The 27898-nt window shown below is 46.8% G+C and overlaps 1 protein-coding gene and 1 long non-coding RNA gene across 2 annotated transcripts; both read right to left on the reverse strand.

The window, feature by feature from the left end:
• Positions 1–7394: 7394 nt before the first annotated feature.
• LOC116459137 (melanoma antigen preferentially expressed in tumors-like) lies at positions 7395–24589 on the reverse strand. The gene is given in 5 exon segments (XM_032139416.3): positions 7395–7543; positions 7546–8051; positions 10425–11048; positions 11408–11707; positions 24431–24589. Coding segments are annotated over 5 exon segments (1467 nt in total). The 5' UTR covers positions 24433–24589; the 3' UTR covers positions 7395–7508.
• LOC131382013 (uncharacterized) lies at positions 19309–24425 on the reverse strand. Its single transcript, XR_009211158.1, has 3 exons — positions 24378–24425; positions 21637–21779; positions 19309–19412 (listed from the first exon to the last, which is right to left on the reverse strand). It is a non-coding gene; the product is annotated as an uncharacterized LOC131382013 (long non-coding RNA).
• Positions 24590–27898: the final 3309 nt, after the last annotated feature.

The raw sequence follows: 27898 nt of genomic DNA on the forward strand, positions 1-27898 counted from the left end.
TCCAGACCTTAGGTGGTCCGCCTGCCTCGGCCTCCCAAAATGCTGGGATTACAGGTGTGACCCTTCGTGCTCGGCCAACTAATTTATTTGTTAGAGCATTAGGATTATGGAACGTTTAAAATAAGTTTTATGATCTTATTTTAAATAACATACACACATTGCCCTTGTTCCTTGTGGATTTTCCCAACCTGCTTTTTTACTTTTTTTTTAAGACGGGGTTTCACTCTGTCACCCAGGCTGGAGTGCAGTAGCGAGATCACAGCTCGCTGCAGCCTTGACCTCCTGGGGTCAGGCGATGCTCTCACCTCAGCCTCCCCAGTAGCTGGGACCACAGGTGCCAGCCACCAAGCCCAGCCAATTAATTTTTTTTTTTTGGTAGAGATGGGGTCTAGGGAGAGGGTCTCACTATGTTGCCCAGATTGGTCTCAAACTCCTGACCTCCAGTAATCCTTCTGCCTCGGCCTCCCAAAGTGCTGGGATTACAGGGGTGAGCCATTGTCCCAGGCCCCAACTTGCCTTTATTGGAATGATCTGTGTAAAGTATATGTGGAAGATGAATTCTAAAATTAAGTTATTTATTTATTTAATTTATTTTGATAAATAATTAGTAGCCTGGATAGAGGCTCTGGAAAAAGAAAAGTTCTATAGGGCACACCCTATGTGCCCTATAAAATCTGGCTTTACAGTTTCATAGAGGCTAGGTTTGGAAATGTCACAAATTATGAGTCATGGTGAGACTTCACTTTCAAAGCAGAACTCCTGAATCCAAACCCACACCTTGGTAGGTTCTCCGTCTCCAAAATGGCAACTCCATCTTCCCGGTTGCTCAGGCCCAGAGCCTGGGAGCATCCTGGACCACCCACAAATCCTGCCATTGCTGTCTTTACAATACAGATGCTCCTCAACTTCAGATGGAACTGCATCCACATAAACCCATCTTAAGTTGAAAATATTGTGAATTGAAAGTATGTTTTTGACTTATGGTATTTTCAACTTACCATGGGCTTACCCAGATGTAGCCCATCATGAGTCAAGAAGCGTGCAGAATGCTTATTGGTTTTGTAGTTGAAAAATCCTGTAGGTGGAAATTGCCCTAAATCGAAGACTGTATATTGGAGGTCCCCTCAAGTCTCCCTGCCTCCCTGCCACCACCCTGATCTGAGCTCCTCCTCTCCCTCCAGGTCTCCACCTTGCCGCCCTGCAGTGTGTTCTCCACACACCAGCCAGGGCTAAGATTGGCTCTGTTGGGTGCTACCAGTTGGCTGAAAGAGAAACCCAAAGGCCCTCAGCTCATTCCATCAATCCAGTTCCAGGGTTCATTGTATGGAGCCCAAGGAAGGACCTGAGGCCTGGGCCAGCAGGAGGCACTGAGTGGTCAGCTCTGAAGGCCAGGGTGTCAGGAAGTGTTCTTGGTCAGAGCAGAGAAACTACAGTTGCCTTGTGCTTTCTTCCCAGAGAGCCCCGCAGCTGACCCTCTGCCAGAGCTTTGGGTCAGGCTTTCTCACGGACCCTTAGGTTGACAAATGACCCAGATTCAGAGGAACCCTTCGACTTGGAGGTGTCTCCCTACTGGGACTCCCCCTAACCCCAGCTCCACTCTGACCAGGGAGGTGGTGGCCTAGGATCGACTCAGTGAGAGGGGCCTTTCTTCTTTCCCCATGGCTGGGGAGACTGACTCCCCTAAAGAGCAGCAGCAGACTTGCATGCAGAGGCCTCCTCTAAGGAGTGTGGAGAGGCCATAAGAGAAACTCGGGTGCCCAGACCCCGCCATGGGACTTCAGGAAGCAGAGCCCTGGGGTGTTTCCACCATGGTCTCGACTTTTCTCCTCTTCCTCACCCTCCTCACTTACTGGGCAGGTGCCTCGTTATGGTGGATGGGATAACTGAGGGCTCCTGGGACTCTCTTCTCTCTGGTTCGGCATAGGCTGGTCCATGATTTTGAAAATACTGTTAATAGTTAACATCACGCAGTGCTTACTTTGTTCTAGGCACTGTTCTGTTACTGACACATTTAATCCTCATTACAACACTAGTAATTAGATATTATTATTATCCTTATTTTACACATAAAGAAGCAGGACACATAGGCCAGGCGCGGTGGCTCACGCCTGTAATCCCAGCACTTTGGGAGGCTGAGGCGAGCGGATCACCTGAGGTCGGGAGTTAGAGACCAGCCTGACCAACATGGAGAAACCCCGTCTCTACTAAAACTACAAAAAATTAGCTGGGCGTGGTGGCGCACATCTGTAGTCCCAGCTACTCAGGAGGCTGAGGCAGGAGAATTGCTTGAATCCGGGAGGCGGAGGTTGCAGTGAGCCGAGATCGTGCCATTGCATTCCAGCCTGGGCAACAAAAGCAAAACTCCATCTCAAAAAAAAAAAAAAAAAAAAAGAAGAAGTAGGACACAATGATGGAAGTGGCAGAGCAACCTAGTTCCGGAAGCCATTTTTTTTTTTTTTTTGACAGGGTCTCACTCTGTTGCCCAAAGTGCTGGGATTTATAGGCATGAGCTACCGTGCACAGCCTTAAAGATTACTTTTTTTTTTTTCCGAGAGGAATCTTGCTCTGTAGCCAGGCTGGAGTGCAGTGACACGATCTTGGCTCGCTGCAACCTCCACCCCCCGGGTTCAAGCAATCCTCCTGCCTCAGCCTCCCAAGTAGCTGAGACTACAGGCGCACACCACCAAGCCCAGCTAATTTTTTTTTTAATTTTTATTTTTAGTAGAGACGGGTTTCACCATGTTGGCCAGGATGGCCTTGATTTCTTAACCTTGTGATCCACCTGCCTTGGCCTCCCAAAGTGCTGGGATTACAGGCGTGAGCCACTGCACCTGACCAAGATTACTTTTTGAAGTTTGAATAAAAGGGCAATGAAACCTGTACTTAGGAACAGGAAATTGGCTGGCTGTGTGCTGAGGCCATCCTTCTCCCTTGTCTGGGAGGAGGACTTCTGTCACTCTGCTGTCCCCAGAAGTGGGTGGAGCTTAAAAAGTCACAGAAGCCTAAGTCGTTTGCAGCGTACGTGGAGAAAGAGCTCTTGGCAGCCTCTTCTGTGACCTGAACTCAACATGTCTTTTTTTTTTCTTTGAGATGGAGTCTCTCTCTGTCGCCCAGGCTGGAATGCAATGGCGCAATCTCGGCTCACTGCAACCTCTGCCTGCTGGGTTCAAGCAATTCTCCGGCCTCAGCCTCCTGAGTAGCTGGCACTACAGGCGTGCGCCACCACGCCCAGTTAATTTTTAAAATTTTTAGTAGACATGGGGTTTCACCATGTTGGCCAGGTTGGTCTTGAACTCCTGACCTCATGATCCACCCACCTTGGCTTCCCAAAGTGCTGGGATTACAAGCGTGAGCCACCACGCCAGACATCACCATGTCTTTATATTCCTTTCTTCACACAAGAAACAACTGAAGAACAACCAGAAGGTGTCAGCATATTCTGTGAACACCAGCAAAAACCTACGTAAATAATTGGTGGCAAAAGTGAATTCTTTACACAGGAGATGCTACCTCCCTGCCTCTCCTAAAATGTCGAAGGATATCATAGTGACAAATATGAAGCCGATATCCATAATAAATTTTATTTTGCCCAGTGAAATAAAAGGCAAGTCAGATTACTGTTGGATTGATGAATGGTGTTGATTTCAATTCTTTATAATATTTTCTTATTTTAAGAAGAAATACTTGTAGTGGTAATTTTGGGATACGACTAAATGAATGTGCCTTTCGTGTGGAAGAATAAACAAACAAGAATATTGGGCCAGGCATGATGGCTCATGCCTGGAATCCCAGCACTTTTGGAGGCCAAGGTGAGGGGATCACTTGAGGTCAGAAGTTTGAGACCAGCCTAACATAGTGAGACTCTGTCTAAAAAAAAAAAAAAAAAAATTAGCTGGGCATGGTGGCACATGCTACTCAGGAGGCTGAAGCGAGAGGGTGGCTTGTTCCCAGGAGGTTGAGGCTGCAGTGAGCTATGATTGCACCACTGCACTCCAGCCTGGATGACAGAGTGAGACCTTGCCTTAAAAAAAAAAAAAAAAAAAAAGTCAAGGAGGATGAGGAGAGAATCGGGAGATAAAAATGTTACCAGCTAGTACAAAGCCACAAGAGCCCAAGACAGACCCATGAGATAAATGGAAATGAGAGAAGGAACATCTCTGAGAGTTCGCCACAATAGCCATGCTGGAAAACATCTGTCCACTCATATCTTCCTTTATTCTCACATTCATCTAGTATTTTCTGGGTACCTACTAATTGCCAGGCATTGTGGATACGATGGTGAATGAAACAGAAAAAAAGTCTGCTCTCTTGGGCCTTACTTTCTAGTGATCTGTGATAATTATCTCAGAAAATGTATATAAAACACACAGCACAGCGTATGACAGTCAACAATCAAGGGCTGGCCACCAGTACTTTGATAATCATGTTGGTTTCATGTTTGCAATGACCAAGAGTCAAGGGTTAACTGAAAGACCCAAACACGTATCCATTACTCAAATAACTTTCTCTGTGCTCCAAGCTGACTTTGCCAAATAGTACAGGCAACACCCCTAGTGCTGCAGGGTGCACAGTGTCTCTATAGTGATGGCGTGAGTGGTTTCTGGGGGTGCAGGCGCCACCTGCTTCCTTGGTTGTTTCTGGGGAGCTGGTATATGCTGCCTTTGTGTGTGGAAGTGGGTGTGGTGCAGGCTGAGGCAGGAGGATGCTTTGGAAGCAGGGAATATCTGGGAAAGCAGTTGATCTGGCCCTGGCCCAGAGATCCCTACCCACCACAGTCCTGCTTCTACAGGGCAACAGCGGGCAACCCATTCTTTTCCTCTAATCCTACTGAAATGTTTGGCTTTCTCCCTCCCTCCCTTCTTTTTCCACTCTCCCTCTCCTCTTTCCTGCATTTCCTCTCTTGACTGAGGCCTGCGTGGGGCTTGCTGGTGCACTGTGCACCTACTGCTTCTTCCTAGGGATCCCCTAGAGAGGACTGTCCACTCAACACCAAGATGGGGAAGGACTTATTGAAAAAGACCCACATGACCACCACTCTCCCGAAGATTTTCCATGGATCATTTCTCTGAACGCTCCCACCAAGCCTCCCAGCCAGGTTCCTCTGACCACTCTACTTTGCTATGGGAACTCAGAAGAGTCCTTTCTTTTCCAAGAGGGTTTACTAGAGGCCAGGCACCGTTCTTAGCATGTAACCCTTCTAAATAAGTAACTTACTCAACACACACGTAATGGTGTAAGGACTATGATTAACTTTGTGATTCAAAATTCTTAAATTCATAGATGAAGAAACTGAGGCACAAAATAGTGGATGCAAATCACAGTCAGCTCTCCTAACCCCGACCCAGAGGCTGACTTTTGACCCTCAGCCTGGACTGCAGGAAACCTTCAAGCAAGCTCTCAAGTGTGTGCAGCAGGAGGAAGGTCTTATGATCTTGGGGAAATTTGGTACAGATACTTCCAGGAGCAAGCATCCTCCCATATCTGACTAAAGAGCAATACTGACTCAGGCAAGGAGAAGGTGAGTGGGCAGGGTAAGGAGGAAGCGATTCTGAGGTCATGGCAGCACCTGTGCCCTGACACTGCTGGAAAGACGTGTCACCAGAAGGTACCTACAGGAAGTGATGGGATTTTATTCATGCAATCTGATCTTACGCTCTGATAGTGACATGTGGAACAGCCACAGTTACATGCCTGCATGGCTGCATCGGAGAGAGGCATGTTGTGTGGATCAGAGGCTATGAGTCAGGGTTTGGGGAGGCATCTGATTTTTTCAGCACAGCAAGGAACGGCACAGTGCATCGAGCCCCCAGTGCATTTCTCTGTATCTCGATCTTCCTCTACTTGTGCTTTTCTGTTCCTCTGCCTGGAGATTTTGCCTCCATTCTAGTCTCTGCTCTAATACAGACCTTGTGTGTACTTTATCGCAAAGTTCCCTTTCCACCCCTCAGCAGTGGGCCCCACTCCCTTTGTCTCACCCGTTCCCAACCTGAAAATGTGTCATTTACCTGCCAGCTTGCTTATCTGCATGGAGCCCATCCTCCACTAGGGCAGGGACTTGGAGTTATTTCTGCTGCATCCTCTGCCCTTGCAAAAGTACCTGTCACCTGGGAGACACTTAGCAAGTACTTGTTATCTAAATGGACAATGTGAAAAATCACCATGCTCCACTCACAGGCCAGGCTGCTGGAGATGACTGTATGGCCTCTGGGCTGGCCCTCTGAGCGTGACCGATACACAGAGGAAGGTGGGTGCACAAGGACTGTGCTATTCTGTAGGAATCCTATGAGGCATCTGCTGGGCACTATCACAACCTGGAGTCAGGGTAGTTCGGGAGGCGCTGAGGCTGCTGCGAGATGGCTCATGAGAGCAGGCAAGCTCCCTTGCCTGGATGGAAGAAGCACTCAGCAAGCGAGGCACTGAGGACCCTTCCGCTTAAGTGAGCCTTTCTTACCCATCTCTGGTTCCAGGGGTTACATGGGTGGAACCAGGATGCCTACAACAGAGCTTCAGCAAGGACAGGCAAACAAACAGAAACTGACAAGTGGGCTAGCAGAATGGACTGAAGGCTGCTCTGTAAACCTCTCCTACCCAGCAGCAATACTCTGGCTTTCTCTGGCCCTGTGTGTCAGTTTGGTCCAGGCCTTTCTATGCAGCCCCTGTACATATCTTGGTCACTCCTAAGTTCCCCTGTGTCTGCCTTCTGTCTCCATCTACATCAGCCTTGACTGTATTCCACCCACATGGTGCTGGGGGCCTGGGCCTGTGAACCTCTGACCTGTCCTCTCCTGCCAGATTCAGGCCCAGCTCTCAGCTGCTGTTGTTGCCGGGCCCCTCCCAGGGTGCCTGACTCCAGATCTCTGCCACAGATTCAGGACTGGACTCAAAGGTCTCCTCTCTGAGGTGCCTTCCCTGACCTGCTTTGGCAGCCATTCCTGATTCTTCTGACTTTGCCCTGTTGTAGGGACTTCCTAAACGGTTTTGACCCATGCTCTCCAAGTATGCCCGGTCTGAGGACAGCAGTGTCTGGCCCAAGCACACGCTCGATGGTGATCAGCTGACTGATGGCCGCGTGCTCTGGGTTTGGTGCCAGGCATGTGCCTCCTTCCAGTCTCCCAACAGCTCCCAGAGCTGTTCAGACCTCCAGTGCACAGCTCATGTGCAAAGGTGGGGAAGTCAGCTAAGGACCCACTTCATTCTATCCAGAAGCATAAGACAAAGAGAAATTGAATGAGTGGCCAGAAGAGGGAGTGTTCGCTGGGGAGGGCTGGACCTCTGGGGTCTCTGGTGACCTGGTGGTAGAGCCACCTGGATAACGTGTGCCGATCAAGTGAACAGGGGAAACAGGCCAGGCTTTGGACTGTGGAAGGGGAGCGAGGGGAATGAAGAAAGCACCAGACAGTTCCCATGGAAGTTTATTTTATGTTCCTTGCAAACAATATGTGGCCCCAGCTGTGATTCCAGCTGCCCTCTCTGACTTCTGTTCCCTGAGCCTGGCTCCTGCTCTTCATTCAAACTGCACCAGCTGCATAAGCAAGGGCAGCGGGGGGCTCCATTGCATGTCAGCCCGCTGCATGGCTTGCAGCTGCTTCTGTATCTCAGCCTGCAACTGGCACAGCTTGTCCTTGTTCACGGGACCCCAGGAGAGGCCATGCAGGTACATGCAGCAGTCAACTGGGATGGGATAGACTACCTGCTTCAGCTCCATCAGCCCTGTCATGTGCTCCAGCAGGCTCAGGATGCAGGCACTGGAGATGGGGTTGTCGGAGAGGCTCAGGGAACTGAGGTGGGAGCAGCGGCACAGGGTGGGCAGGAGGGCACTGAGGTGTGCATCCTTCAGCCAGCAGTGGTTCAGGTCTAGGTGTCGCAGTGTCCCTGAGACCTCCCTCAGCAGGGTCCCCAAGGGCCTAGGGACCACGTAGGACAGGTTGTTGCCACTCAGATCCAGCTTCTTCAGGCAGGTGGTATGAGGGCTCTGGGACAAGTAGGTGATGTCAGTGTCCAGAAGCCTGCAGTAGCAGATCTCCAGAGAATGCAGTGGGACCCACAGACAGCTGAGGAGAGAAGGGTGGCTCTGTGAGGGGAGGGCCCAGGCCCTCTGCCCGGAACACCTACTTGTCCATGGAGGAGGCTAGTCCTGTGGCCACCCCCTCATCACGGAAGCCATTTACCAGCAGGGTCAGGAGCATGTCCTTTGGTGTCCCAAGGCCTGGCTCTCTCTCAACAGACCTACCAGGTCCTCCACGAACCCCTCCAACTCTAAGTTTCTCTTTGGTGAAAGGGAGACGCGCATTATCCATACCCAATATGACTGCTGAGAGGAGCCACTTGAAAGAGCTTATCTGAAGAGAAGTAACCATAGGCTGAGCCCATTATTCCTCAGGTTTGGGTTTGGGGAAGCTGCTGCTCAGGCTTCCATTTAAGCCAGGGCTGGGGGTCCTGAATGCCCTATCTTGAAATTTCTAGGAGACGTGCACAGAGTGGATACTGATTGTCCTTCGGGGCTCTGTACCCACCTGTCTGGGGCAGTATGAGCTCAGAAGAAGAGGCCTAACCTGTGCTGTGTCAGGATCTTTTCTTGGGGACCAGCATAACATTCAGCAGTGCCTGAAAATGTTTGTTGAGTAAATAAACTTATTATTAGGACAGGCGCAATGGCTCACACCTGTAACCCCAGGAATTTGGGGAGCCGCAGTGGGTGGATCACCTGAGGTCTGGAGTTCAAGACCAGTCTGGCCAACATGGTGAAACCCTGTCTCTACTAAAAATGCAAAAATTAGCCAGGCGTGGTGGCCCATGCCTGTAATCCTAGCTACTTGGGAGGCTGAGGCAGGAGAATCACTTGAACCTGGGAGGCAGAGATTGCAGTGAGCCGAGATCATGCCACTGCACTCCAGCCTGGGTGACAGAGACTCTGTCTCAAAAAAAAAAAATTAAAAAATTAAATGAAATTCATGGAAGGCCACTGTTTTGGACTAAGCTCCTGCACTAGACCTCAAAAGACCAAAGCAAACTAGAATGCAGTCACTTGTGCTAAGTGCCAGGTAATCAAACTGAACTTTGAAACTGGTCAGTTTTCCAAAAAACAGGAGATTCACACCAACCAATTAGAAGGGGCCCAGGATGATAAGTGCCCTCTGTTTTAACCCCATAAGGAAAGTAACTGTCAACTGACCAATCTGCTTTTTGTTTTGGCTTTTTTCATCACTTTTATGCTTACAAAGCCAGTCTCTTCTGCTCAGCTCATCAGAGCTTTTATTCTATTTTATAGAATGGGAGGCTGCCCCAATTTGTGAATCACAAACCTAAGCCAATTAGAAGGCCAGGCATGGTGGCTCATGCCTGTAATCTTAGTGCTTTGGGAGGCTGAGGTGGGAGGATGGCTTGAGGCCAGGAGCTCAAGACCAGCCTGGGCAGCAAAGCAAGACCTTGTCTCTACAAAAAAGTTTTAAAAAAATTCACAAGGTGTAGTGGTGCGCATCTGCAGTCTTAGCCACTTAGGAGGCTGAGGCGGGAGGGTAGCTTGAGCATAGGAGTTTGAGACTGCAGTGAGACATAATCGTGCCACTGCACTCTAGCCTGGGTGACAAAATGACGCCCTGTCTCTAAAGAGAAAAAAAAGCCAATTAGATCTTTAAACTAAATTTGTTGTAATTTTTTTTCGAGACAGGGTCTCACTCTATTGCCCATGCTGGAGTGCAGTGGTGCAATCATGGCTCACTACAGCCTCACACTCCTGGGATCAAGCAATCCTCCTGCCTCGGCCTCCTGAGTAGCTGGGACTAAAGATGCACTATGCCCAGCTAATTTTTGTTTTTGTTTTGTTTTTGAGATGGAGTCTTGCTCTGCTGCCCAAGCTGCAGTGCAGTGGTGCAATCTTGGCTCACTATAACCTCCACTTTCTGGGTTCAAGAGATTCTCCTGCCTCAGCCTCCCGAGCAGCTAGGATTACAGGCACATGTCACCATGTCCGGCTAATTTTGGTATTTTTAGTAGAGATGGGGTTTCGCCATGTTGGCCAGGCTGGTCTCAAACTCTTAACCTCAAGTGATCCGCGTGCCTCTGCCTCCCAAAGTGCTGGGGTTACAGGCATGAGCCACCGTGCTTGGCCTTAATTTTTGTATATTTATTTGTAGAAATGGGGTCTCACTTTGTTGCCCAGGCTGGTTTCCAACTTGGCCTCAAGCAAGCTTCCCACTTCGGCCTCCCAAAGTGGATTTTTTATAGCAACATGCATCTTTCTCCATCAAATATGTTTCCAAAGCAGATCCCAGCCATCAGCTGCATCTGAACCCTGGGTTCCCAGGCTGTGCCCACAATTCCACGAGCATCTAAGAATGGGCCCCATTTCCTGTCTTGTTCCCCTGTCCTGACCTCACTTGGGAGTATTCAGGGGACTCTTCGGACGCCCCTGCCTACCCATTCACCTGAGCACGTAATGTAGGTTGCCTGAGAGGTAGGAGTAAGACAGGTGCAGCTTCTGGAGGTGGCCCAGCCTGGTAAGGTGGGAGAGGAAGTAGCTGGAGGGCCGCTCGCCCCGCGAGGAGAAGGCCCAGTTGTAGTAGATGAGCTTGAGGCTGCGCAGGTTCAAGATCCTTCCCAGCTGTGTGGCAGATAGGTTTGGATCTGACAATGCCCAGAACCAGTCAAACCAGTCAAACACCTCCAGCTCCTGGATGAAATCCAGCTTGAGTGTCTTCAGGATCCCCAGAAGACTGTGGAGGGGCATCTCCTCAATGTGCAACTTCCTACAGCAGAGATGCAGGGCCCCGTGGCTCTGTTCCACTTTCGTCAGGAGGCTGGAGAGGAACTTATCTAACTTGAAGGGGCCTCGCAGGAAAAGATCGATGTGTATTTCCACTGCTTCCCATGGCTGCTTTGGTCCTTTTTTCGTGTTCTCTGCTGGCTTGGGCCTGGCCGTGGCCTGGGGCATCTCTGCCTTGACTGCTGATGGTAACCAAAATGGGAACTTGGCCAAGGCTTCAGAAGCCCCTTTACTGTGGACTTGCTCAGAGTCCAGGGTGAAATCCAATATCCTCAGTTCTGACTTCCTGCGGGGAGACGGGTGTGATGAGATGCTGGGGAGCCCAGGTAAGATGAGTGGCAGCAGCCCTGGGCTGCTCTCCAGGCCCCAGCAGCAGCCCGCCTCGCCTCTCCTCTCCAATAGGCTTTTCCTCCCTCACTCAGGCTCCTTGCCAGCCCCTATTCCTCATACAGCTTGTACCACCACCCCTAGAAGGTAAAAAGCCCTCTCCTTAAAGCCTTGTAGCTGTACCATCAACCACTTAACTCAGAAACATATAGTTTCCCCACTTGTCCCTCTAGCCAATTTAACGCTCCCCTTCCCTGGATCTCAGCTCACCCTCCCTCTGGCTCTGAACTGAGGTCTTGCTCCCAGCATCCCCCTTACCTGGGACAAGCCCTGTGGGCAGAAAAGGCCTCCAGCCCATCCACCACAGCTAGCAGGCTGTCTTGGTTGGGCCACTGCACTATCAGAGAGCCCAGACGGAGAAAGGGGAAGGGCCAGGCCTGCACCAAGGCCTTCAGAGCCTTTCTGCGCCCCTTGGCAAATGCAGCAGTGAGTAGTGGCGGGAAAAGGTTCACTGTGAGCTGTTCCAACACCAGTAGAACTGAAGCCTCATTGCTCAGCAGGCTGTGGGCTGCAAGTTCCAAGAGGCTGAGGGGTGCTGGGTGGTTCACCTCCATGGACCTGGAGCAGAAGAAGGCAGAAATCCTCAGAAGACTAATGGCTCAGCATCACTCCCAGGCCAGTGTGGGAGATGCAAGCCTTTTGCATCTGTGACAGAACCAAATGCTGGCCCCTCCCTCCATTCAAGACCAAAACCCCACAATTCAGATCTTGTAAGCCTGAGACCCTGGAGCCCTAAGGCCCTGGGGACATGGGATCCAGAACCTCAGGGGTTTAGATCTATTCCTTGCTAGGCTGTAGAGGCTTGGAATTGACCCACACTTTCCTCTTCTGCCTTCACCATTAAGATCATGAACACCTAACTAAGGACACTGTTCCAAAACTCCACATCAATTCTCCCAAAGCGTATGTAGATTCTGAGCAGTTCTCATCACTTCCAGTTTTACCAAGCCATTATCTCTTGCCCTCATTACTGCAGTGGCCTTCTAACTTGTCTCTCTGCTTCTGTCCTTGTGTGCCCTGTGGTCAAAGTCAGATCCTGACATTCCTTTGCTCAAAACCCTAGTGGCTTCATTTTCACTGTGAATGCAATCCACCCTGCAGCTGCCCTCAGAGTCTAGCATCCGAGCGTCTCAGGGCCCACCTCCTGTCACTCCCCTCACTGTTCACTCTGCACCAGCAACCTACACTGGACTCCATTTCTCTCCTCAAACACCAGCAACACCCTGCTTCAGGGCCTTTGCACTTCCTGTTCCCTCTGCCTAGAAGTGTCTTCTCCCAAATATCCTCATGGCTGGCCCCCTTACTTCATTCAGGTTTCTGTTAAAATTTCACCATGACAGGCCTTCCCTGACCACCCAAGTAGAATTGCACTCCCATCCCTTAATTACGGCTTTATCTTTCCTAACCTGATTTACAGCACTTCTTATATCACCACTTTTCTGTTTCTATCTCTCTTACACACATACACAGACACACACATGCGCATGCGCACATAAATGCACACAGTCGTATATTATCTGTCTCCCCTCTGCTAAATTATAAGCTCCATGAAAAATGGGGCTGTGTCTGCTTTCATTACTGCTGTAGTCTGAGTGATAAACATAGTTTCTGACATACACCAGACAAGCAGGATATATTTTAAATGCATTTCAAGAGCAAGTTTGCACAATAGACACCACAATCCCACTGATGGAGTTGAGGGTAATGTGGAATGGAGGGTTTTTTTCTATGCTCTCACAGAGCATCAGGTTCAGGTTAGTTATGGATTCTTTCAACTGCCCAAATTCCTCCTTTTTTCTGCCCAGTGAAATGCGGGAGTGTAGCCCCATCCCATCACTTTCCACAGTCCACCACAGAGCAGCGCTTTGTGCAAGGAGGGGGATGTTCTAGACCTGCACTGTCTGATGCAGGAGCCCCAAGCCACATGTGGCTACGGAGTACTTGAAATGTGGTTAGCGTGACTAAAGAACTGAATTTTAAATTAAATTAAATTCTAATTAATTACAATCTAAATAGCTTCATGTAGCTAGATGCTACACTTCTGGACGGCAGAGTTCTAGAATCTATGCTAGTCAGAGACAAGAAACATTCATTCACAGTCTCACAAGCTATGAAATCTATTTGTATGAGGCCACTACAGCCTTGGCAACAAACTAGGCAAGGACAAAGGACAGTATAAGAAAGGACAATTATTGGCCAATCATACATTGGAAGCTATCTAGCAAAGGCTTAAATACTAGCAAATCAAATCAAAGGCCTGAAAAAAAAAAAAAATCAAAGGCCTGGCACACTAAATCTATAAATATCTCTTACAAATAGTGATCAAGTACGATTGAGCAAGAATGGTTAATGTTAGGTTTATTAATTATTAATGTCAATGCATTTGAGAAAATCAACGAAGAAATAGAAGGGAAGGTTCTGAACCTGATATTTAGTAGTGGTGTTTTATAAACATTGCTTTTTTTGTTTGAGACGGAGTCTTGCCTGTCGCCTAGGCTGGAGTGCAGTGGCACAATCTTGGCTCATTGCAAGCTCCACCTCCTGGGTTCATGCCATTCTCCTGCCTCAGTCTCCCGAGTAGCTGGGACTACAGGCACCCGCCACCACACCCGGCTAATTTTTTGTATTTTTAGTAGAGACGGGGTTTCACCGTGTTAGCCAGGATGATCTTGATCTCCTGACCTCGTGATCCGCACGCCTCGGCCTTCCGAAGTGTTGGGATTACAGGCGTGAGCCACCGCGCCTGGCCAACATTGCTTTTAAAGTTAGAAACAAGATGAAGATGGTGTGGCCACCATGAGAGTGTGCCCTGCACCTCCAACTCAGGAAATGCACCTGACCAAGGGCCCCACCCGCTGCCCTTAGGAATCCCTGGCAGCCTTAAGGCCCAAGTCACACCACCACATGCTGCTCACCAACAATGACTGGGGACAGATCAGTTCCTGGGAGACAATGTGACAGACTAGTTCCTGGGAGACACCACTCCTCTGACAACCACCTTTGGCTTGAGGACTCCCTGATGGCTTTGCTGAATCTTCCTGAGTGCACACGTTTCCACCCAACCTTCCCTCCAGTTCTGCTTCACCAAACACAGCGATGTAGGTCTGTGGGGTCTCCATGCCTTCCCACTCACCCCTCAATGCCCCTCACAGGGGGCTCCCCTAGTAAAAATCCTTGCATGTTTTTCCATCTTGGTATCTGCTTCTAGCAGGACTTTGATGGAGTTCAGGATATGCCTTCCCAAAATACAGCAACTTGGCATACTGAATATTTTAAGCTGAAGGAATTTGAGAAATGGCATGGGCAGGCAGGATTTTCTGAACTTCCCCTGTAGTAGGTATAAGACCCTCTTGTGAGAGGTGCTCCCCCTATACCGGAAGGAAAGGCATATCCTTATTTCCAAAGACGAAGGCTTGCCGAGAGGGATCTGGACACACAGGCCCGCTGTTCCGCCACTTTATTACACTTGGCTCATACTCTCATACTTCTTTTGTCTTATCATTATTTCTCCATGACTAATCAAAATTTTTTTCTCTCTATATAAACATACATATATATATAATATGTGTGTGTGTGTGTGTGTGTGTGAGAGAGAGAGAGAGAGAGAGACAGAGAAAGAAAGAGAGAGAGAGAGAGAGAGAGAGAGGAGCTGTATCATGGGTATTTTTGTTGATGTCTGAATTAGAAACAAGCATGCACACTATCAACATTGTTTGGGAAAGTTGTAGCCGGTGCAGTAAGACACATAACAATGGGGTTGTCTAGGGCAATAAAAAGAGGCAAACGATTATGTACATAGTGTAGAAAAAAATGGTGTTGCGGCTCAGAATGTCACCCCGAAATATAGAACTTTGAAGGTGTCTCTCTGACTTTTCCCTGCCTTTCTGTGTGAGAGCTAGTCATAAAGGAATTCTCTGACCTTCCTTTCCTGAAAGTAGGTAGTGAGACCTCTACCCCATGCGACAGGTGTCCTGTCCTATACCAGGAGGAAACAAATGCTACAAAGAGGGGCCAAGAAGAATCTGAACGAACAGGCCTTGCTAAGTTCTCCCCAGCTTATTACCATTAGACCACAGGCTTTTTGTCCAATCATACTTGTACATGACTGTCCATCCTTCATCAAACCTAAGCATAGATATATACAGATAGTCAGGTGCAGTGGCATGCACCTGTAATCCCAGGTACTTGGGAGGCTGAGGCAGGAGGACTGCTTGAGCCGAGGAATTCAAGGCCAGTCAGGGCAATACAGTAAGACCCCAGTCTCTAAAAAAATTTTTAAATTAAGAACTACAGTTCTCCCTGGGTCTTTAAGTCTTCATTCCTGAAGGTTCCTGTGTCATGCAAAACTTTGATAAATTTGTTATGGTGTCCTCTTGTTAATCTGCCTTTTTAAAATAGGGGTATCAGCAAAGAGCCTTGAGATGGGTGAGGAAAGGCTATGATTTTTTCTCCTCTACAATGGAAAGCAATGGATCCTCTGTAATGTACTCTTCTGGGCTATCAGATTTGAGTCCTGTTCATTATCTTTGAGCTATTTTTTAAGTTTATAAGTTGTAGGTAACTGATAGACATATAAATTCTGTCTGGTCTGGTAATGATTTTCTCCTAACTTCTACCTGTGGAAAATTTTGTCTCCATCTGAAATTCATCTCAACATCCCTTCATGTCATATAAATATGTGCTGTCTTAACTCTTCTTTAACATCTGCCTGGTACTTCATATTATATGAGTAAAATAAATTCTTTAATACATGTTAATTTTTATATCTATATAAAGTCACAATTCTACTTTTCTGAAAATTATCTTTTAACAATTGAAAGCTAAAAATGATCTGGCTACAGGCAGAGCCTTCTAAGAATGAAGTTGTCATAAATCCTCTCTTTAGGAGAGCTTCACTCCCAGACAGGGCCACTTGCAATGGGATGAGAAACTGTATAAGCAAACATTATCACCAAGTGTCATACCTTCCATTTATTCTCCTAAAAGGCCATTTATCTTTCCCATGGAAACCGTTTCTCCCTTCACCCTTTCCCCTATAAAGTTGGTATATAAATCCCTATCTCGGCTGGGCACGGTGGCTCACCCTTGTAATCCCAGCACTTTGGGAGGCCGAGGCGGGCGGATCACGAGGTCAGGAGATCGAGACCATGGTGAAACCCCATCTCTACTAAAAAAGTACAAAAAAATTAGCCGGGCGTGGTGGCGGGCACCTGTAGTCCCAGCTACTCGGAGAGGCTGAGGCAGGAGAATGGCGGGAACCCGGGAGGCGGAGCTTGCAGTGAGCCGAGATTGCACCACTGCACTCCAGCCTGGGTGACAGAGCGAGACTCCGTCTCAAAGAAAAAAAAAAAAAATTCCTATCTCTAGCTCTTCAGGGAGCTTCTCATTTAAATGCTGCCCCACACACATGTAAAGAAATCTTGTCTTTTCTCCTGTTAATCTGTCTTTTGTTTGGTTACTTTTTCCCCCTGTTAATCTGTTAATTTGCTCATTTGCAGCTCCCACACACTACTGAACCTGCGCCGGCAGAGGAAAAGCTTTCCCTCCCAGCACAGTTACATAAGATATCTACAATAGTCAAATTCATAAAGACAGTAAGAATGGAGGTTTCCAGGAGCTTGGGTGGGGGAGAAATGACACAAGACAGGGACCCCCTCTTAGGGGCCTTGAAGCTCCCAAACATAAAAAAATTTAAAACTCTTGAGATCCTCCAAGGGAAATTCTAGATATCTAGCTAGTCCTAAAAAATAAATAAGTAACTCGGGGCTGGGTGTGGTGGCTCATGCCTGTAATCCTAGCACTTTGGGAGGCTGAGGCAGGCAGATCACTTGAGGCCAGGAGTTCAAGACCAGCCTGGCCAACATGGTGAAATCCCATCTCTACTAAGTGGTGCACGCCTGTAGTCCCAGCTACTCAGGAGGCTGAGGCGTGACAATCGCTGGAACCCAGGAGGTGGAGGTTGCAGTGAGCCAAGATTGCGCCACTGCTCTCCCATCTGGGTGACAGAGCAAAACTCCCTCTCAAAAAACAAACACGTAAAAATAAATAAATAACTTGATAAACAAAAAGTTATCATGTTTTGTAGGGTCTTATTTTAAAAAAAGATAGGGGCTAGGTGCGGTGGCTCACGCCTGTAATCCCAGCACTTTGGGAGGCTGAGGCGGGTGGATCACAAGGTCAGGAGATCGAGACCATCCTGGCTAACACAGTGAAACCCCGTCTCTACTAAAAATACAAAAAAAATTAGCCGGGTGTGGTGGTGGGCGCCTGTAGTCCCAGCTACTCGGGAGGCTGAGGCAGGAGAATGGCGTGAACCCAGGAGGCGGAGCTTGCAGTGAGCCGAGATTGCGCCACTGCACTCCAGCCTGGGCGACACAGTGAGACTCCATCTCAAAAAAAAAAAAAAAAAAGATAATAGTACCCTAAAATAATTGCCAAGGAAATTAGATCCAAAGATGTTCAATTTTCCTATAAAAACTAAAAATAACATCTTAACATATATCTCTGAGTTGTCTTCCAGAAGCCTGGACCCTCATCAAATGCAACCGTTGGCTCATGGACCTTTGATAAGAGAGTTGAGGACTGAACTTTGACCACCATTCTCTGTTCTAAATTTCTTCCTGAGGGGGCCGGGTGTAGTGGCTCACAGCTGTAATCCCAGCACTTTGGGAAGCCGAGGTGGGTGGATCATCTGAGGTCAGGAGTTTGAGACCAGCCTGGGAAACATGGCAAAACCCCGTCTCTATAAAAAATACAAAAATTAGCCAGGGCCTGGCAGCACGTGTCTGTAGCTCCAGCTACTTGGGAGGCTGAGGTGTGAGGAACGCTTGAGCCTGGGAGGTGAAGGTTGCAGTGGGCCAAGATTGTACCACTCCACTCCAGCCTGGGCAACAGAGTGAGCCAAGATTGTACCACTCCACTCCAGAGTGCACCATTCCACTCCAGAGCCTGGGCAAAATCAATAAATAAACACGTTAAAGATGTTACTTAACTGGTTACTGACGAAACTGAGAAGGTGTTAAAATCAGTTCTAGGGAGAATCCAAAATAAGATCCAGAATATTGAAATGAATACGCAAATGGAGGTAAAATTGGCTTCCAGTAGGGAGAGAAGCCAACCGAGTAGGACAAAATGTACAGAGACAAGAATTATGTTGCAGTGCTATCACCAGTCTTCTAAAGTAGCTCAAAACAATGAAAGACGAGAGACAATCTGGAAGGGTTGTGATCCACTTCAATGGAAAACTATCCTATCCACCTAGGATAGGATAGAATCCATCACTCAGCCAGCTTATTCATCCCAAGCCATACTAGATTCAAGTTTGAGTTCTACGAGACAGACTAAAATTTACAGAGCTATTTCATTACCAAATTCTAAAACATAAATTGAAAATGATGTCTCTAAAAATTAAACTACTGACCAATCTCACTTACGAATATCAATGCAATGGTACTGTTAAGACAGTTAATTGGGAAGTCATGAGGCTAAGATGTCTCCAGCACCTTGAGTTCCTACCTAAGCCAACCAAAACCCAATTCAATGTAAAAAGTAAAATGAAATTTAAGCTTAACCAATCAGAAACTGCCAACTAACCTCTAACTGGGGACTTCCCACTTTAACCAATCAAATATGTTTTCTTTGTCTTGTTTCCGTGAATACTTTATCAAATTTCCTCTGTTGCCCCCTTTCCTACCCACCCACAGTGGAGCACTGAACTACTTGTGGTCTGGTGCTGCCTGATTCATGAATCAATGAATGCTCAAATAAAGTCATTCAAATTTCATTGTGCCTAAATTTATCTTTTAACAGCATCCAGCAGCACATGAAAATAATAATGGAGTATGAGTAAATGAGAAATATTAGTAATGCAAAGAGAGTCCAATATGAGCAAATCAAGTCACCATATATAATAAAATTTACCAAGTTAATAGGACAAAAGATGGAAAAAAGAAACACCTCACAAAATAATTTCCCAAAAGAAAAAAATATGGCCGGGTGCGGTGGCTCATGCCTGTAATCTCAGAACTTTGGGAGGCCGAGGCGGGCGGATCACGAGGTCAGGAGGTCGAGACCATCCTGGCTAACACGGTGAAACCCCATCTCTATTAAATATACGAAGAATTAGCAGGGCGGGGTGGCACGTGCCTGGAGTCCCAGCTACTCGGGAGGCTGAGGCAGGAGAATTGCCTCAACTGGGGAGGCGGAGGTTGCAGTGAGCCAAGATTGCGCCACTGCACTCCAGCCTGGGTGGCAGAGCCAGACTCTGTCTCAAAAAAAAAAAAATTGTAAAGATTATTACATATTTTATTAAAAAAGTAAAGATTATTAATTATACTACTATCCTCGATAATCTGAAATTTAGAAAAGGATGTCTTAACAAAACAGTTCATTTCTAGTTTATAGTTTAGTGAAATTGAAAATAACTGTAAGGGGATTACTAAATGAACCATAATACATACAATATGAGGGAATATCAGTAATTATGTTAAACGGTAATAAATGTATTTCAAGTAGAATGAGATAATTTGGACAGGCTACTAATTTTTTTTTTGTTTTTTGAGATGGAGTCTCGCTCTGTCTCCAGGCTGGAGTGCAGTGGCGTGACCTCGGCTCACTGCAACCTCCCCTCCCGGGTTCAAGCAATTCTCCTGCCTCAGCCTCCTGAGTAGCTGGAACTACAGGCGTGTGCCACCACACCCAGCTAATTTTTGTATTTTTTTTTTAGTAGAGACGGGGTTTCACCATGTTGGCCAGGATGGTCTCAATCTCTTGACCTCGTGATCCGCCCGCCTTGGCCTCCCAAGGTGCTGGGATTACAGACGTGAGCTGCCGCGCCTGGACTTAATTTTTTTTTAAAGCATAAACAGGTTTACTGTGTAGTGTGCTTGATTATATTAAGATATACAGCTGGGTGCAGTGGCTCATGCCTGTAATCCCAGCACTTTGGGAGGCCGAGGCAGGTGTATTGCCTGAGCCCAGGAGTTTGAGACCAGCCTGGGCAATGTGGCGAAACTCCATCTCTACTGAAAATACAAAAAATTAGCCGGGCATAGTGGCATGCACCTGTAGTCCCAGCTACTTGGGAGGCTGAAGTGGGAGAATCACCTGAGCCTGAGAGGTAAAGGCTGCAGTGAGCCGAGATTGCACCACTGCACTCCAGCCTGGGTAACTGGAGTGAGACCCTGTAACAACAACAACAACAAGTAACAACAACAACAACAAAACAACACATTTACATGCTACAAGTAAGTCTTAAAGTGAAAACAGCAAGATGTTATTGGGGCTGTTTTTCACTCTCCTCTTCAAAAAGTGCTATAAACATTCTTATCAGTGCTCAGGTATTCCTTTTAACTGGCTTGTTTATATTTCTCTAGGGGCTAGGGGAGGGAGACTATGGGAAGTGTACTTGAGACTCCTTTTGTGGTAAAGTCTAAGTAGGCCCACTTCAAGTCTAAACCTTCCAGCCAGATTAAATGATACAAACATGGGAAAATAAAAAGAAAATGGAATTAAATGACCATTGAATCACTACCCAGGACTGTACATTTTAAAATTACAATAGTAACTCTTAACAGTTAACATTAAAGAAGTGTTTAATATCAGTTTACAACCACTACTTTATTTAATCATCACACAATACAAAATTTAAAATGTCTGTAGTACCTTAATTCCATTTTACCACTGAGGAACACTTTGCTTGAGTAACGCAGGAAAGAACTGGAGCTAAGTTTTTTTTTTTTTTTTTTTTTTTTCTGAGATGGAGTCTTTCTCTGTCGCCCAGGCTGGAGTGCAGTGGCCCGATCTCGGCTCACTGCAACCTCCGCCTCCTGGGTTCAAGCAGTTCTCCTGTCTCAGCCTCCCAAGTAGCTGAGATTACAGGCGTATGCCACCACGCCTAGATAATTGTTTTGTATTTTTAGTAGAGATGGGGTTTCACCATGTTGGCCAGGCTGGTTTCGAACTCCTGATCTCAAGTGATCCGCCTGCCTTGGCCTCCCAAAAGGAGCTAATTTCTTAACACCACACACTGGTCTCTCCCCTGTGCAAAGTGCTCAACTCAAAGGGCAGTTCTAAAGACTAAATGTGAGGCTCTGCACAGGGGCTGATGCCTATACTCTCAGTGCTCTGGGAAGCCAAGGCGGGGAGATAGATGGCTTGGGGCCAGGGGTTTGACACCAGCCTGCACAACATATCAAAACCCTGTCTCCACAAAAAAATAAAAATAAAGATTAAATGTGCATCCAGTACCTGCCATATAGTTAGTAGTCATTAAATGATAGCATTATTCTTAAATTATTAATATTTACTTGTGCATAGCCTGGGGTCCCACGTAGAGGTTTCCCAACCATTTTGTTCAATCCGTGTATTTCAATATTGTATGGTGCACAGGTGAAAGTGGGAATGCCTTCAAATCTATGGTTCCATAAGTCAATAAAGGATTAAGGCAAGAAAACAGAAACACTCACGGTTGAAAATTTGTAACTCACCAGTTGGTGAAATTGTAAGTCAGGTTGATGTGGTAAGACAGTAACTGAGGAAATGGGACCGTCCTAGTTGCTGAACAATGTTCTAGTTGTGAGTCCACGAGTGGCAATACTTCGGAATGGCTACCACATTCTGAAGAATGGCTCTTAGCATTTACAGTCCAAAAATTAAATTTAGTCAGTATACAAATAATTATTTGGGCTCTTAGAGATTATTAAAATGAATCAAAGTAACCAAAAGTCGAATCTTTAAACCATATTGTCAATTATGCATGTATACATAGAGATAAGCCTTTCCTTAGGGTGGGATATCACATCCCCTTATTGCCCTGACATTGAGAACTCATTATTGCTCCCACATTGCTCACTGGAAATCATTTCCCTAACCAGAGCACTTCTTCCCTGAATCTGCTTTATTTTCTGTAGCATTCATCACTATCTGAACTTAGCTTATTTTCTTCTTGATTGCCTGTTTCCTTCCACTAGAGTGTCAGGCTCTTGAATGTTTGTTCACTGCCATATCCCCAGCTTCTAGCACAGAGCCTGAAATATACTGAATTTTTACTGAATAAGTGAATGTAATCTGGAGGTTGTAAATCTAAGTTATATGGAAGTCAATGCAAACTCGTTTTCCTCAACAGGTAACAGTTCTTTTATGATTGGATTTTCTTTACCTGTTTCTGAGAGTCAGTTTGTGCTCTCAGGAATCCCCTCTTAAATACAATTTGTTAGGCTTAAGCTGAGTTATAGAGTAACTTGATTTGACTTTTGGTTCCACATTAATCATTCATTAAAAGAAAGCATGAGCTATAGGAGGGTCAGCTGTGGAGTAGGATGTGCAACTCATTCATTTCCTTATCATTTTATCACATATTAACATCTTGTTAGGTGTAGGATAGAGAGCTCTCTGCTGCCTCATCAGTAATTACTCAGTAATTAAAAAATGGAATAGCAAAATTTTAATAGTTTTTCCAGCCAAAGGAAAATGCCCTTGAATGAAAATAGCTCCATACAGTGTCAAAAGAAAAAAAATCTCTATGCTGTAATAAATTTACCTTAATGACAAAGCAGTTTAGAACATATGGAGTGGAAGGAGCATCTAATTCAGACTTGGGAAGTCCAGGAATGCTTTGCAGAGGAAGCAGTACAAAAGCTGAGCCCTAAAGGATGTGTGGGAATAAGCCTGAAGGGGAGGGGGAACAAATGTTTGAAGCAGACAAAAGAGCAGGCATAGATACCCTGGAGCAAGACAGAGTTGGGTCTTATTGAAGAACTAAAAGAAGTGGCTCACGCCTGTAATCCCAGAACTTTGGGAGGCCAAGGTGGGCGGATCACGAGGTCAGGAGTTTGAGCCTGACCAACATGGTGAAACTCCCTCTCTACTAAAAATACAAAAATTAGCCGGACGTGGTGATGCACACCTGTAATCCCAGCTACTCAGGAGGCTGAGGTAGGAGAACTTCTTGAACCTGGGAGGTGGAGGTTGCAGTGAGCTGAGATCACGCCACTGCACCCCACACTGGGCGACAAGAGTGAAACTCCGTCTCAAAAAAAAGTTCCATCTAGTGAGAACCTTTTTTTTTTTTTTTTTTTTTTTGAGACAGGGTCTCACTCTGTCACCCAGTCTGGAGTGCAGAGGCGTGATCCTAGCTCACTGCAGCCTGGACCTCCCGGGCTCAGGTGATCCTCCTATCTCAGCCTTCCAAGTAGCTGTGACTACAGGCCACGCCTAATTTTTTATTTACTTTTTTGGTAGAGATGGGGTTGCCCAGGCTGGTCTCGAACTCCTGGGCTCAAGTGATCCACCTGCTTCAGCCCCTCGAAGTGCTGGGATTATGGGGGTCAGCCACTGCACCAGGCCAATATTCCCTATTTTAAATTAACAAGCCAATAAAGTATATTATAGTCATATCTTTAAAATGTAAAACATAACTCCTTACGAAGGGAAGCAGATCAGCCCTGGATGTTTTTATTTATTATTTGTTTATTTTTTAAGATGGAGTCTTGCTCTTGTTGCCCAGGCTGGAGTGCAGTGGTGTGATCTCGGCTCACTGCAAACTCCACCTCCTGGGTTCAAGTGATTCTCCTGCCTCAGCCTCCCCAGTAGCTGGGATTACAAGCGCCTGCTACCACGCCCGGCTAATTTTTTTTTTTTTTTTTTTGGTATTTTTAGTAGAGACAGGGTTTCACCATCTTGGCCAGGCTGGTCTTGAACTCCTGACCTCGGGTGATCCACCTGCCTCGGCCTCCCAAAGTGCTGGGATTACAGGTGTGAGCCACTGCGCCCAGCCTGGATGTTTTATATTCTGCAGTTTGGTTCTGGTTAAATAGATGAGGCGATGTACAGTTTGGTACTGAAGTTTTGGCTCTACACTTACCGGCTGCATGACAGTGGACATTTTACTTAAGCTAAGCTTCAGCTTCCTCATCCATAAACTGAGGGCAGTAACAAAATCTACCTTCAGGGGGCGTTCAGGAGAGAGTCTTCCCTCCTGTTACTAAACCCTCAGGATGCCTACTCCTATTCTCTAACTCGGCAATGTTCCTGCAACCCTCTGGCCTCAGTGATTCTCTTTCTGTTACAAATCAATAAAGTAACCCTATCTCGTGATGTTAACCCCAAAGATATTTTAAGGAGGCAACAGGTTACCGCTAACGATAATAAAGAACCCTTCGAAGAGAGAAACCATGTTCTAACACAACGGTAAGGGAGCGCCCCCGTTGAGGTGATCGTTTGAACTGACCTAGGATTCCAGGGAAGGATAGAAGGGCCCTAAAACAATTAAATGAACATTACATCAGCAAGGGAGTTCTTGGAGCCTCTGTGGACAGCCTCACTTCAGAGCCGGTGGGATCTGCTTCCAGTCACAGCTGGGAACCCAGGGTCACAGAGGTGCCCTCCAGGAGCTGGCTTGTATGAGCTCAAAATGGCTGGCGGCTGTTGCGTGCCGTGGCGCAGCGTATCCGGCTGAACCGGAAGTCTGTTCCTGGCCGGGCTTTGCGGGCTGCCAGCTTAGTTTCTAGAGATTGGATGTGGCGGCAGGGCGCGGTGGCTCACGCCTGTAATCCCAGCACTTTGGGAGGCTGAGGCGGGCAGATCACGAGGCCAGGAGATCGAGACCATCCTGGCTAAAACGGTGAAACCCCGTCTCTACTAAAAATAGTAAAAAATTAGCTGGGCATGGTGACGGGCACCTGTAGTCCCAGCTACTCGGGAGGCTGAGGCAGGAGAATGGCGTGAACCCGGGAGGCGGAGCTTGCAGTGAGCCGAGATCGCACCACTGCACTCCAGCCTGGGCGACGGAGTGAGACTACGTCTGAAAAAGAAAAAAAAAAAAAAAAGAGATTGGATGTGGCGATGCCCTTCAGGGCCCAGGCATGGAGCCCTGTACTGGGTATTCATAAACCATTTCTGCAGGCTAGGCTAGGTTGGCCCTGAAAGCCCCAGGAAGCTGGGAGAGCCAGGGAGAGACATGATGGAGTTGTGGCAGGGTGAGATGTGCCCCTTCCTCCTCCTAGGACTGGACGCAGAGAATTTGTATAAAGCTCTTTACTAACCGGAGTCTTAATTAAAGGAAAGAATTAAGGAAAGCCCTAAAGGATCTGTGGGAGTGGGTATCTCCACCGTGGCCTTGGTCTCAGCCATTCCTCTTTTTTATTTTTTTGGGACAGGGTCTTACTCTGTTGCTCAGGCTGGAGTACAGTGGCACAATCTTGGCTCACTGCAAGCTCTGCCTCCTGGGTTCAAGCAGTTCTCCCACCTCAGCCTGGCAAGTAGCTGGGATTACAGGTGCGAGACACCATGCCTGGCTAATTTTTGTATTTCTTGTAGAGATGGGGTTTCACCATGTTGCCCAGGTTGGCCTCGAACTCCTGAGCTCAAGCCATCCACCTGCCTTGGCCTCCCAGAGTGCTAGGATTACAGGCGTGAATCACCGTGCCTAGCCTCAGCCATTCCTCTAGGGTTTTTCTTACAGTTTAGGAGTTATATAGCAACACAAGCTGCGATCTAAAGTCACAGGCTCGGTGGCTCATGCCTGTAATCCCAGCACTTTGGGAGGCTGAGGCTGGTGGATCATCTGAGGTCAGGAGTTAGAGACTAGCCTGGCCAGCAAGGTGAAATCCCGTCTCTACAAAAAATACAAAAATTAGTTTGGTGTGGTGTCGTGCACCTGTAATCCCAGCTACTCGAGGGGCTGAGGCAGGAGAATCTCTTGAACCTGGGAAGCAGAGGTTGCAGTGAGCCAAGATCGCACTACTGCACTCCAGCCTGAGCAACAGAGCAAGACTCCCTCTCTAAAAATAAAGTCACACAGATCTGTGCTTAAATCTTGGCTATGTGTGATTTTGGTAAGTTACTCAAGTTCTGTAAACCTCCTATTTTTACATCTAAAATGCAGAAAGAAATTGTATTTGTTTTAGAGTTATTCTTACAAAATATATACACCACAGAGCACAGAGCCTTGTGCCCAGTAAGTGCTCAGTTGACACATGTGCTTTTAACATTATGTGCATTGATGCAAACTCTTTTCTACTTTGCTTTATCTTTGTCCTAGTGGCATACGGCACCCTCTTGGCAAACCAGCTAAGCCAAAACAGAAAGATTCATCACAGATTGAAAACTTTTATTTTAGGAGAGGATAAATAAGCTGGTTCACATTGTGTTACAAAGGGCAAAATAACATTGTAAGGTAGATTGTCACCATAGTTTAGGGCCTTTAGGTTCACGAAAGGATTTCCAGGGGAAGAGGCACCAAGATGAAACAATGGAGCTAAGGAGGAATGAGCCCCAAGAAGAGAGGATAAATATTCCAGGCAAGTGGAATGTGTGAGAAGGCCCTGAGATGAGCTGGAGCATGGCAGGCTTGGAGAACTGAAGTCAGCCCTGTTTGAACTGACTTATTAATGAAGGAATGGAGAGGAGTCTGGATAAAGAGGAAAGCAGGCCAGATCTTCTATGGCCTTGTAAATCATGTTAAGGAGCTGTCATTCAAATTATCCTTCCTGATCATGTAGTTGTAATGTATGCATTAGATTAATAAATATATCTTAAAATATAGACAACGTGGAATTAGCAAATTACAGCTACTTCATATGGTAATGAGGTCAGCTTTCCATAGAATACCAAGTAAAGTGACATCTCAGTTTTATACATGATGTGGCATGAAGAAATGCCCTACTTTAAGTGGTTGGTTGTGGCTCTTTCGGGAGTCCCCTTAGAGAGGATCTTGGAGGTATCTGGATACAAATCTGGCTTGTAGCTGTTATTGCTAATTTAGCCTCATTCAGCAATGGTTTTGAGGACGTATATTCCACATGCTGCACTAGAGGAAAGGAGAGAGGATGGGAGATACAATTTTGCTTCCTGAGAGAACCTTTCCATCATATTACTTCAGGTATTGGCAGCAACATCTAAACCACTGTGATTTCCCATGGACAAGACAGAAACACAGTGGTTATGAGTGGGGTTTTTTCATGGGGTCAAGCTGCTTGGGCTTGAAACTTTACTCCCAATGAAGTTATTTGAGAAAGTTACTTAATTTATTTGACCCTTTTTTTTTCTGAGGCGGAGTTTCGCTCTTATTGCCCAGGCTGGAGTGCAATGGCACGATCTCAGCTCACCACAACCTCTGCCTCCCGGGTTCAAGCAATGCTCCCGCCTCAGCCTCCCAAGTAGCTGAGATTACAGATGCACACCACCACGCCCGGCTAATTTTTGTATTTTTAGTAGAGACGGGGTTTCACCATGTTGGTCAGGCTGGTCTCGAACTCCTGATCTGGTGATCTGCCTGCCTCGGCCTCCCAAAGTGCTGGGATTATAGGCATGAGCCACCATGCCTGGCCTATTTGACCCTTAATTTCCTCATTTATAAAATGGGAACAGGAGTCTCTTGATCATGAAGTTGTTAAGAGGAGTTAGTAAGATATTTCACAGCTAGCCCTACCCTAATGCCTGGCACATAGTAAGATCTCAATATATCCTGTTCATTATGATTATTAGTATTTTGCATCTTTTAATCTTTCACTTTTTTTTTTTTTTGAGACAGAGTCTTTCTTTGTTGCCCAGGTTGGAGTGCAGTGGTACAATCTTGGCTCACTGCAACATTCATCTCCCAGGTTCAAGCGATTCTCCTGCCTCAGTCTCCTGAGTAGCTGGGATTACAGGCGTGCGCTACCACACCCGGCTAACTTTTATATTTTTAGTAGAGTTGGGGGTTTCACCAGGTTGGCCAGGCTGGTCTGGAACTCCTAACCTCAGGTGATC

Source organism: Hylobates moloch, unplaced genomic scaffold (assembly GCF_009828535.3).
Source record: "Hylobates moloch isolate HMO894 unplaced genomic scaffold, HMol_V3 SCAFFOLD_19, whole genome shotgun sequence".
Taxonomy (NCBI): Eukaryota; Metazoa; Chordata; class Mammalia; order Primates; family Hylobatidae; genus Hylobates; species Hylobates moloch.